This window comes from Leptodactylus fuscus, chromosome 6, assembly GCF_031893055.1.
Source record: "Leptodactylus fuscus isolate aLepFus1 chromosome 6, aLepFus1.hap2, whole genome shotgun sequence".
Classification (NCBI taxonomy): domain Eukaryota; kingdom Metazoa; phylum Chordata; class Amphibia; order Anura; family Leptodactylidae; genus Leptodactylus; species Leptodactylus fuscus.
In genome coordinates, this window is record NC_134270.1 from 33,611,722 (window position 1) to 33,624,415 (window position 12,694).

At 40.4% G+C, this 12,694-nt stretch overlaps 1 protein-coding gene across 1 annotated transcript in view; it reads left to right on the plus strand.

The window, feature by feature from the left end:
- The window catches only part of ANKK1 (ankyrin repeat and kinase domain containing 1), an 86,973-nt gene that overhangs the window by 68,036 nt on the left and 6,243 nt on the right, over nt 1–12,694 (plus strand). The window contains exons 3-6 of the mRNA XM_075278456.1: nt 6,892–7,043; nt 8,709–8,758; nt 9,384–9,539; nt 12,291–12,424. Coding sequence (XP_075134557.1) covers nt 6,892–7,043; nt 8,709–8,758; nt 9,384–9,539; nt 12,291–12,424 — 492 coding nt within the window. The remainder of the gene's footprint in view (nt 1–6,891; nt 7,044–8,708; nt 8,759–9,383; nt 9,540–12,290; nt 12,425–12,694) is intronic.

Here is a 12,694-nt window from a genome sequence, read left to right on the forward strand (position 1 = left end):
CATTGAGTCAGACCAAGGGACCGCCATCGATGAACTGTCCAGTATAGAAGCACAACAAGCACTATCTGGAGCATGTTCACATTAGTCCCAATGTGTTTCCCTATTTCTGGTACATCAGGGATACGTCAGGTACCTGCATTATCATTATCACCAGCAAGTCAGTGCTTATGCAAAAGCGGATTGAAAGTATCTAAAGTGATTTGTGTCCCAGACTAAAAGGTTTTATGGATTGTATACATCTTGATTTTATTGTGGCTACAATGGTATATGGCCTTTATCTATATACCCTGGTAAGGAGAGTACGGCTGTGCTTAAGCGCTGGCACTTCACGTACAATTTATAGGTTGCTATAAATTACATAGCCCTGGGGGATACGTGAGATCAGGAGTATATCTGCTTTTGTATGCTTTTAAATCTGATATTTTTCAATCAAGATTCTGAATGGTTTTATAGACTTGGATTTCTACATTCTAAGAGGTTTTCCAGCTTTTTAAAATCAATGTTCTATCCATAGGATTTCACAGAAAGGAGACAGAATTCAGGAATAGAGTAAATTACAATATTTATTATTGGCACAAGTTCTGTCAGAAATCCAAAGTTATTTGTAAGTTTAGTTACACTTTAATATCAATTGTAGTGTGTTCTGTGGTTGTCTCATAGATGTGAAAGTCTCACAGATTGTAGGCCCCTGTGGGCAGGGCCCTCTGTGCCAGTCAGTCACTGTTAGGATTGTATTTGTTTTGTATATTTTGTGTACCATATGTAAATTCTCAAATGTACAGTACCATGGAATTAATATAATAATACACAGCATCATTGAATTAATCTAATAATGTAAAACACCATGGAATTAATATAATAATGCACAGCACCATGGAATCAATCTAATAATGTACAGCACCATGGGGTTATGTACTATGGGATCAATATAATAATGTACAGCACCATGAAATGAATATAATAATGTACAAAACCGTGGAATTAATCTAATAATGTACAGCACCATGGAATTATGTACTATGGGATCAATCTGATAATGTACAGCACCATGAAATGAATATAATAATGTACAGCACTATGGAATTAATATAATAATGTACAGCACTATGGAATTATGTACTATGGGATCAATCTAATAATGTACAGGACCATGAAATTAATATAATAATGTACAGCACCATGGAATTATGCACTATGGAATCAATATAATAATACACAGCACTATGGAATTAATATAATAATGTACAGCACCCTGGAAATCACATAATAATGTAAAGCACGATGGAATTAATGTAATAATGTCCAGCACCATGGGATTAATACAATAATATACAGCACCATGGAATTAATGGATCTATATATTCCTAGTATTTCTCTATCTGCCATGTACTTGTATGTGTTTCTCTCTTGTTATATACTACTGTACCATCCATGAAAGTCTCTTCTGCTTGTTGCCTGTCCGTAGCAGTGGTTTTCTAGCAGATATGTTACCGTGAAGGCTGGCTGCTGCACAAAGTCTCCTCTTAACAGTTGTTGTAGAGATGTGTCTGCCGCTAGAACTCTGTGTGGCATTGACCTGGTCTCTAATCTGAGCTGCTGTTAACCTGAGATATCTGAGGCTTGTGACTCAGATGAACTTATCCTCTGCAGCAGAGGTGACTCTTGGTCTTCCTTTCCTGGGGCGGTCCTCATGTGAGCCAGTTTCTTTGTAGCGCTTGATGGTTTTTGCAGCTACACTTGGGGACACTTTCAAAGTTTTCCCAATTTTTCGGACTGACTGACCTTCATTTCTTAAAGTAATGATGGCCACTCGTTTTTCTTTACTTAGCTGCTTTTTTCTTGCCATAATGCAAATTCTAACAGTCTATTCAGTAGGACTATCAGCTTTGTACAACACAACTGATAGTCCCAACCCCATTTTATAAAGCAAGAAATCCCACTTATTAACCCCTTCCCGCCGATGGCACTTTTTGACTTCCTGACCAAGCTCGATTTTTCATAACGGACATGTGTCACTTTATGTGGCAATAACTTTGGAACGCTTTAACTTACCAAAGTGATTTTAAGATTGTTTTTTCGTAACACATTGTGCTTCATGTTAGTGGTAAATTTTGGTTGATATGTTTTGTGTTTAATTATGAAAAAATTGGAAATTTGGTGGAAATTTTGAAAAATATGCATTTTATAAAGTTTGAAATGATGTACATTACATACAGATAGTCAGACCGCCAAAATTATATCATAAATCTCATGTCCCAGATCTCTGCTTAATGTCGGCATCAAACTTTAGGCACCCTTTTAATTTTTACGGACATTATAAGATTTACAAGTGAAACAACAATATTCAAAATTTTCAAGAAATTTCCAAAACCCATTTTTAAAGGGACTAATCCAGTTATGAAGGCGTTTTGAAAGACCCTTGTATTAAAGCCCCCCATAAATCACCCCATTTTCAAAACTGCACCCCATAAATAAGCCAAGACAACATATACCTAGTAGTTTAACCCTATAAGTGCTTAACAGGAATTAATACAAAATGGAGGTGAAATTTTCAAATTTGATTTTATTTTACTAATATTTTCGTTTAGCCCTAGAATTTTCACATTCACAAGGGGTTAAAGGAGAAAACGCATCCCACAATTTGTTATGCAAGTTCTCCCGACTACCATAGTACCCCACTTGTGGGTGTAAACTAATATATGGACGCACCGCGAGACGCAGAAGGGAAGGCGCGCCAAGGAGCTTTTAGAGGGCAGATCTGGCTGTGATCAGTTTCAGGAACCATGTCGCATTTACAAAGCCCTTGAGGTGTCAAAACAGTGGAAACCTCTAGAAAGTGACCCCATTTTGAAAACCGCACCCCTCAAAGAATTTATCAAGTGATGTAGTGAGCATTAGTAACCCTGAAGTGAATGTGTAAGCTGTGCGGAGTAAATTGGGTACACCAAATCCCATTCTATTTTCCCACTAGCTCCTATGACACGGACAGGGAAGAGGGGCATTCTGGGGGATCAGCGCTGCTGTATTATCTCTCATAAGCTCTAAATATGGGGGGTCCCCTGAAAACGCTCGCACCGCTTACACATTTCCTTCTAGTCGCAGCCACTTATGTCCTAATGATTTGGTGACTTTTAGGGTTTTTGTCTTCATATTGTACAAGCTAGATTTTTATTTTTATCTTCTAGCAATGTGGCCATATGAGGGCTTGGTGTTTGCAGTATTAGATGTACTTTTCAATGCCGCCATTTTGGGGCCTGTAACTTATTGACTACATTTTATTAACTCTTTCTGGGTGGGATGTAAAAGGAAACATCAATTCTGGCATTGCTTTTTAGCATTTATTTTTTTTCCTGTGCAGCGTACACTATAAGTAACATGCTACCTTTATTCTGCGGGTCGGTACGGTTACGGCGATACCTCATTTATATTATTTTTTAATGCGTTGCTATTTGTGCAGAATAAAATTCAATTTAGGGAAAAAAAATCAATTATTTTGCATCGCCATCTTCTGAAAGGCATAACGTTTTTATTTTTCGCTAGACAGAGCTGATTGAGGGCTTATTTTTTGCGGGAAGACCTCTTCTTTTTATTGGTACCATTTTGGTTTTCATCTGACCATTTGATTACTTTTTATTGAACATTTTGTAAGGGAAAGGTGGTGAATAATCATTATTTTGTGCGGTTTTCTACGTTTTTTTTTTACGCCGTTTGCCGTTCGAGTTAAATAATGTTTTAATTTTATTGTTCAGGTTATTACGGACGCGGTGATACCAAATATGTCATGTTTTTTTCTATTTTTCTTTATTTTACATAATAAAACATTTTATATGGGGAAAAAGGGATTTTTGGGGCTTTATTTATTTCTATTTTATTTTAAACTTATTTAAACTTTTTTATTTTTACTTTTGTCAAACTTTTTTTTTCTGTCCCCATGGGGGATTGAAGCAGTGATCGGCTGATCACCGCTTCACTACATATACACTGCAATACACGTGTTACACGTGTATTGCATTGTATAGGAAGCTGTCAGCCTGTGTGGACGCACAGGCTGACAGCTTCCTTTACGGCAGGATCAACCAGGTGCGTGAAGGGGGTAAGTGAAGGGGCAGACCCGGGGTCACTGATCAGACCCCGGGCTGCCCCCTACGAACACCGTCACCCCCCGAAACCGGCGCGGGGGGTGCCGATCGCCACAAAAACAAAGTGAAACCCCGGAGATGCCGGTGGTCATGTTGACCGCCGGTATATCAGGGGTTAACACCCGCGATCGGACCCGGTTCCGACCGCGGGTGTTACAGGGCAATGTCAGCCGTAACATACGGCTGTCACCCGCAGCGCATGGTGCGCACACAGTTTCTGTGTGCGCACCATGCATCCACCGTAATAGTACTGCGGTTTGCGGGAAGCCCTTCCCTGCAGCGCCGTACTATTACGGCGAATGTCGGGAAGGGGTTAAACCTGACAGGGCACACCTGTGAAGTGAAAACCATTTCCGGTGACTACCTTTTGAAGCTCATCAAGAGAATGCCAAGAGTGTGCAAAGCAGGAATCAAAGCAAAAGGTGGCTACTTTGAAGAACCTAGAATATAAGACAGATTTTCAGTTGTTTCACACTTTTTTTTATTAAGTATATCATTCCACATGTGCTAATTCATAGTTTTGATGCAGTCAGTGTGAATCTACAGTTTTCATAGTCATGAAGATACAGAAAACTCTTTGAATGATGAGAAGGCGTGTCCAAACTTTTGGTCTGTACTGTATATATTGGTCAGGTAATGGAGGGAGTGTACATCTCACCCAGACTACTCAGGTGGGTGAGATGAGAAAACTCCAGGAATGTTTGCTCTCAGCAGTTAACGTTCATCTGCTGAGCATTTTGGTAAATGCTCAGTATTGGGCTGGATTTTTAGGAATGACAGGTAGGATTGGTAGTGGGACCTGTCATTCCACCCCCCTCCAGTCCACACTTTGAGGATGTCCCGGCAGCGACTCAGCTTTTGAGAGTCTGCTCATCAAGGAGGTTAAGAAGTTACTCCAGCAGCAACATTTTGGCAGAGCTTGGCTGGAGAGCCAACAGAGAGGCCATACTGTTGGAGCTGTGTCCTGAGCGATTCTATTGGCTTTTGGATTTCTGTTATCCTAGATGAGGTAACCTATTCTATGTTTAGTTAGAGCCTAGCCAGGCAGGGATTTATTTTTGTATTGTTTCCTTTTGTTGCTGCACTATATTTTTGAGTGAAAATAAACTCTACCTTTGTTTTGGACTAAAGAAACTGGACTTGTGTGTCTATGCCACCCCACCCAGCAACCCCAGACCCTGACAATATATAATCACTAAAGTCGCTACTAAAAGTATTGTGAGTGAACATTTCAGCCGATGCTTGCATGGTGTTTGAGTGTAAGTTTGAGTATCATTTTTTATTTCCTTCTCAAGGTAAATATACCTATCCATATGGTTTTTGATTGTTATCTATATTGTATTATTTTTATCCATTGTATCCATGACAGATTTTCAGAATACACCGACTGTCCTTGGACATAGGGTTTTATCTCCAGTCCATTGTCAGAGATTCCATTGTCCTTTCCCTTTCAGACATTTCTATTGCAGCTCATTGTATCTTATCAAACTATTGTTTGGTTTGGTAAGAGTCTGCCTGCTTTGTTCTCATTGGACTTGACCCTTATTTTTGACATAGAATGAAAGGTTGGAAAGTCAATTGGTTTCTTTTTGTTAAGCAAACCAATGCAGATACTTGTATTTGCACATATCAGAAATCACTTCTCTATTTTTCAGGCATTGTTACTTTCTACATATTAGTCTATAAAGAGGGGAGGGGGGTGAAGAGATAAATACTGTGTAAATATTTGTGCTATACATAAAGTGGATCTCTAGTTATCAACAACTTTGCATAAATGAATATTAGAAATGCTATAATATATCTTATTATCAAGGAACAATTGTTTTTTTTTTTATAAGTTAGGATATGGTTTCCATCACTGAACTAGTCCCATCCACAGGTCATGATAGAGGGCATTTTGGAAAAAAAAAATACCAATTTTTTTTCTTTACTGGGTCAGAGATTGGTCAAGAGAGTAGCTACCAATACTCCACTGTAGGTGAGGACAGTCTTCTTCCAGTGCTAGTTTGCATACATTTTCCCAGGAAGCATTGCTTGTAAGGGTCCGTTCACACAGAGTATTTTGGCGCTGATTCTGGTGCGGAATCCGCGTCAGAATGAGTGTGGAAAAAAAAAAGCCTCCCATTGACTTAAATGGGTCCATTCTCCACAAGGAACTCATTGAAATCAATGGGGGAAAAAAGCCTCCCATTGATTTCAATGGGTTCTGCGCAGAAAAAGGAACCCATTGAAGTCAATAGGAGGCTTTTTTCCACGCTGATTCTGATGTGGCTTCTGTGCCAGAATCAGCACCAAAATACTCCATGTGAATGGACTCTTAGGGTGCATGCACACTACGTAACGCCGGGCGTGTATGAGAGCCGTACACGCCGGCGTTACAGCAGGGCTGCCGAACACTTCCCATTCACTTCAATGGGAGCGCTCGTAAACGCCGCTGTTACGAGCGCTCCCATTGAAGTGAATGGGAAGTGTTCGGCAGTCTGCTGTAATGCCGGCGTGTACGGCTCTCATACACGCCCGGCGTTACTCAGTGTGCATGCACCCTTAGGCAGCTGGCATCTCTGCAAGGAGACTCAGTAAATCCCCAAGAACTGAAAAAATACTTAAAAACATTAATCTTCACTGATTCCCCCAAAGGTTTACTCACTCTCATTCATGGCAAGTCTCAGGCTTGTGCATCCTGCAAAGCATGTAAAGCAACTGCTTTAAGATTTGCATGACAATATATTGAGGATTTTTCTCTCTTCTCCAGATTTCAGATTTTGGCCTCTCAAAATGGAAAGAAAATTCAACTAGAAAGGAATACATCGAAAGATCAGCTATTAAAGGGACTCTAAACTACATTCCGCCAGAGGTATTCCTGGAGAGCACTAGGGTGCCAGGAACGAAATATGATGTGTACAGGTAAGGAGAGAAGATTACAAGCCTATGACCAGAACAAGGAAGCTCCATTTATATTAAAGGGATTATCCAGGAATTTAAACTTGAAGGCCTATTCTTAGGATGGAAAGTCAATGTGAGATTGATGGGAGTCTGACTGTCTGCACACTCCTATTAGCCATTAAATGAGACCACAGCATGTGGGAGAGTGCAGCAGCCTATTCTTGAATTAGATATTTTGTTTTCCAACAAGTCCAGCACTTTATATAAATCAATAGTTGATGCCCCACTGATTCCGGTACAGTTGGAATTTTTTCTGTAGCCCCACCATTCCTGAGTATACAATGCTGTTAGTTTTGGTGCCTGATGTGCTATTTAGGCTCTGTACTGTCCGGATGGCGGTGTCAGGCAGGAACAGACAAGGGGTGTGATTCTGAGCTCTGATATTGGCTGCCTCTGATTGGAGTCATGTCCCCTGCCTGACACCACCTCTGACATTATAGAACTTAAATAGCACTTCAAGCACCAAAACTACCTGCACTTTTTGCTCAGGAATGGTGAGGGCTAGAGAGAAATTCCTACTACTTGGAATCAGGGGAGCAGCAAAAGATAAAAATGAGAGTTTTCAGTAGTTGATACCTTTAATGGCTAACTGAAAAGATGATGGCAAATAACAAGTTGTCAAGACTACTTAGGTGTCTTCATCAGGCTTGGTATAACACAATATCTGAAGAGTTTCATATTTATACACAACAAGACAAGGGACCAACAGTTGTACCTCTAACACTTTAAAATTGATGGGCTATTGTAAGGATAGGAAATTTATTTTTATAAATTAGATAATTCCCAAAAAGTGATAATTTTGTACACTTTTAATTGCATAGACTAGTATTTATGGCCACTGTAACGTCTCTGCCTGTTTGGGTCTCTGTGCCACCCTCCGCTCACACACTGAGGTGCAGGAAGCAAAATCACTTTGATTCCTTGCTTAGTGTTTTTCGTTGCACTGTGTGAACACTGCTTTATCTATCTCTGTAATTGAATTTCCACCACACCCATCTCCAGCACCTTGTTTCCTATGTCCATCAAATAGTTAATTCTAGCCTTGCCTGTGTGATTGACAGCCTTTCTTTCTATCAAGCCTAGGGCGGGTCTTGGGCTTTCTATATACTAGAGATCAGCCATCATAGACTCGCTGGCTATTGAGACTCTGTCCTGTGACTTTGTCCCTATTAAGCTCCTCTTCTGCTACTATTATTACTGACCTCTGGCTTACCATTTGACTACTCTCTTGGGTTTTGATTCTGTACTGCATTGCTCGAAGATTACTGGACTCTTGGCTAGCTGACCTCCCTTCTTGTTGTTTTTCTTGTCTCTGTTCTGTGTTGTCACTTATATAGGAAGGACCCATCGACCAGTTGCCGCCTATTGCTTAGGATAGGACTGGCAAGCAGGGAGGGACAGTGGGGGGAATTCAGCTTAGGGCTCACTGTCTATTTTGTCCTCCCCCCAGGGTTTACTCCTATTGCAATTCCCTTACAGCTACATTTAATTCAATCAATTTGTAGTTTGTGTCTCTTCTGAATATTTAGGATGACTATTTTGGAAAGAGTAAAGAGGGCACAGAATAGAGAAGTAATGTAGCTGTCAAACACTGAGTTATTATTATGTGTATTCTTTGCCTTTCAGTTATTCCATTGTTATGTGGGAGCTTCTGACTCAGAAAAAGCCTTTTGTAGGTAAATATACTTTTTATGCCTTATATGTCAAATTTAAAATTCTGCAATGTGTCCACCTAAATGGAAAGTGGAGTGCTCATAAATATACAGTGACTACAGGAAATGGAAGAGATAGAAAGGGCGCAAGGAAAAAAAACTGCTGCGTAGTTATTTTATGATTGGAAGGTTTGGTGGGTACAAAGCAAGGGTGAACCATATTTACATTAGCCAAAGTTTTCTTTAAAAGATTTCTTTTACTGAAATTTCGGAAAGTTTTTGCCTGCAGGGAATCATGTTTGTCAATCACAAACTTATATGTGAGATTTGTTCACGTGAACTCTAATCCGGTTGCTTTTTGTTTGGTAGGATGGAACTTAGTTCTGTTTTCACTGTATGCACATCAATATACAGATACTCAATATAATCTTATTATGTCTAGAAAGCTTAAACGGGTTGTCCTACAATCACTACTTACCACCTGTCCTCAAGAGGGGTATAAGTGTCCGATTGCTGGGCTGTTTCACCTTTGAGACCATTTTTGGGCACAATAATGGGGTCTCCTTTTACTCGTTTCATTGGAGTGAATGTCTCAGAGTAGTCCAAATCAGGTTATCCATTGTTATGTACAATATATCTCTATCTTTAGGTAACAGCATGATGACTGTGATAGTAAAAGTAGCAGCAGGCCAAAGACCTCCTCTAGAAGACATTTCTGAGGATCGTCCCGTGGAATGTCAACAGATGATTGACTTAATGAAGAGGTGCTGGAGCCAAGATCCCAATAAACGGCCAAGTTTTTCTGGTTTGTATTCTTTTATTTCATGACTATATGAGTCAACAGTCTAGGTGGTGGTAGGGTATCAAGTCAAATAGCTACAGTCCTATGAAAAAGTTTGGGCACCCCTATTAATCTTAATCATTTTTTGTTCTAAATATTTTGGTGTTTGCAACAGCCATTTCAGTTTGATATATCTAATAACTGATGGACACAGTAATATTTCAGGATTGAAATGAGGTTTATTGTACTAACAGAAAATGTGCAATATGCATTAAACCAAAATTTGACCGGTGCAAAAGTATGGGCACCTCAACAGAAAAGTGACATTAATATTTAGTACATCCTCCTTTTGCAAAGATAACAGCCTCTAGTCGCCTCCTGTAGCTTTTAATCAGTTCCTGGATCCTGGATGAAGGTATTTTGGACCATTCCTCTTTACAAAACAATTCAAGTTCAGTTAAGTTAGATGGTCGCCGAGCATGGACAGCCCGCTTCAGATCATCCCACAGATGTTCAATGATATTCAGGTCTGGGGACTGGGATGGCCATTCCAGAACATTGTAATTGTTCCTCTGCATGAATGCCTGAGGATTTGGAGCGGTGTTTTGGATCATTGTCTTGCTGAAATATCCATCCCCGGGGTAACTTCAACTTCGTCACTGATTCTTGAACATTATTCTCAAGAATCTGCTGATACTGAGTGGAATCCATGCGACCCTCAACTTTAACAAGATTCCCGGTGCCGGCATTGGCCACACAGCCCCAAAGCATGATGGAACCTCCACCAAATTTTACAGTGGGTAGCATGTGTTTTTCTTGTAATGCTGTTTTTTTTGGACGCCATGCATAATGCCTTTTTGTATGACCAAACAACTCAATCTTTGTTTCATCAGTCCACAGGAACTTCTTCCAAAATGAAGCTGGCTTGTCCAAATGTGCTTCTGCATACCTCAGGCGACTCTGTTTGTGGTGTGCTTGCAGAAACGGCTTCTTTCTCATCACTCTCCCATACAGCTTCTATTTGTGCAAAGTGCGCTGTATTTTTGACCGATGCACAGTGACACCATCTGCAGCAAGATGATGCTGCAGCTCTTTGGAGGTGGTCTGTGGATTGTCCTTGACTGTTCTCACCATTCTTCTTCTCTGCCTTTCTGATATTTTTCTTGGCCTGCCACTTCTGGACTTAACAAGAACTGTCCCTGTGGTCTTCCATTTCCTTACTATGTTCCTCACAGTGGAAACTGACAGGTTAAATCTCTGAGACAACTTTTTGTATCCTTCCCCTGAACAACTATGTTGGACAATCTTTGTTTTCAGATCATTTGAGAGTTGTTTTGAGTAGCCCATGATGCCACTCTTCAGAGGAGATTCAAATAGGAGAACAACTTGCAATTGGCCACCTTAAATACCTTTTCTCATGATTGGATACACCTGGCTATGAAATTCAAAGCTCAGTGAGGTTACAAAACCAATTCTGTGCTTCAGTAAGTCAGTAAAAAGTAGTTAGGAGTATTCAAATCAATAAAATGATAAGGGTGCCCATACTTTTGCACCAGTCAAATTTTGGTTTAATGCATATTGCACATTTTCTGTTATCTCATTTCAATCCTGAAATATTACTGTGTCCATCAGTTATTAGATATATCAAACTGAAATGGCTGTTGCAAACACCAAAATATTTAGAACTAAAAATGATTAAGATTAATAGGGGTGCCCAAACTTTTTCATAGGACTGTATATGTTCACTTTCATACATCCTATAACAGGGGCTCTGGTGTTGTATGAAAGCTAAGACTCATCTTATGTATGTAACCAGAAATGTTGTGCTACTGCTAATTAGCTAACTGAGTCTTATCTGAGGACAATTCTGGCTCATGGGAGTGTTAGGGTCAGTTCACACAGATTTTTTTGGCAGTAGATTTTGACGCGGAATCCGCCTCAAAATCCTCTGCCAAAACCGGCTCCCATAGACTTCAATGGGAGCTGCTCACTTCTTTTTTTTCCCTAGCTAGTAGTGAAAAAAAGAAGCAAGATGACCCTTCCGCGGCGCAAGGCTCCCTCCCAATTAGGCCTGTTTATTTGGGCCTAATCTGGAGTGGAATGCCACGTTGGAATGCCGATGCACTGCACTGGCATCCCGTCACAGCTAGCCACGTGGCGAAATGTTCACATGTGGAATGCAAATTCCGCCATGTGAACATACCCTAAGGGCTCATTCACATGGGCATAGAGGGGGTGGATTATGGCACGTAATCCACGTCATAATCTGCCCCCTCACAATGGTGATCTATAGAGACCGCCAGGCTACTATTTCCGTGAGCGGGCTGCCCTTTCTTCAGGTGGCAGCAACCTCCGGGGTCGCCCCATTCAGTTGAGCCTGCTCCGGAGGGGGAAGCCACAACTGTCGGAAGCTGCGCCAAGCGGGTTCCAAGCGGGTTTTGACCTGAGAGTGACGCGGCTCCCTGCATCACTCTCGTTGCCAAAATCTGCCATACCGACCCAGTGTGAACTTAGCCTTAGATGTTCCTACTCTACTCTGATTGCTAGACGGCATCAGCTAGATTAGTCAAAAAACACACAAATTTGGGACTGCATAGTCACTTACTATGTAATTGTTGCTGTCATTTTCATTGTCATTCTTGAAGAGAGTCTACATAATAATAATAGAAAATGTATTATTGCCCTACCAACCACCATTTCATAAAAATCCATAATTTATTTATAATATCTTTTCTGTTAGTCTGTGTGCTCACAAACTTCTTCATCTCTTTTTAGCTATCATTGTTGAATCCCACATGTTACTCTGCTTAATACAAAGTCCTCTCCCGGAACATGACTCTCCTGGTCCCGCTACGGTACAAGATCCTCTTAAATCTTCAGCTGCAGAATTGCCTAATGGAAACAGTGATGTGAGTGAAGTTGTAACATTTAGGTTATATCACGAAAATGTTTGGAACAAAAACGATGTTGCGTTAAAGAAAATGGGAAAAATCATCATGAACCTAAATACACAATGCACGCAATAGCACAGTTTCTTCAGGCTATAAATATTAAGGGTCGCCAGCAGGACCATGACCATGTAAAAGGATTCAACTTTTGCACTAATCAGAGAACTCTAAGGTGCTGTCTAATATTCTTGTACTTATATTAGGAAGTGTATTATGCCTTGTAACACACCC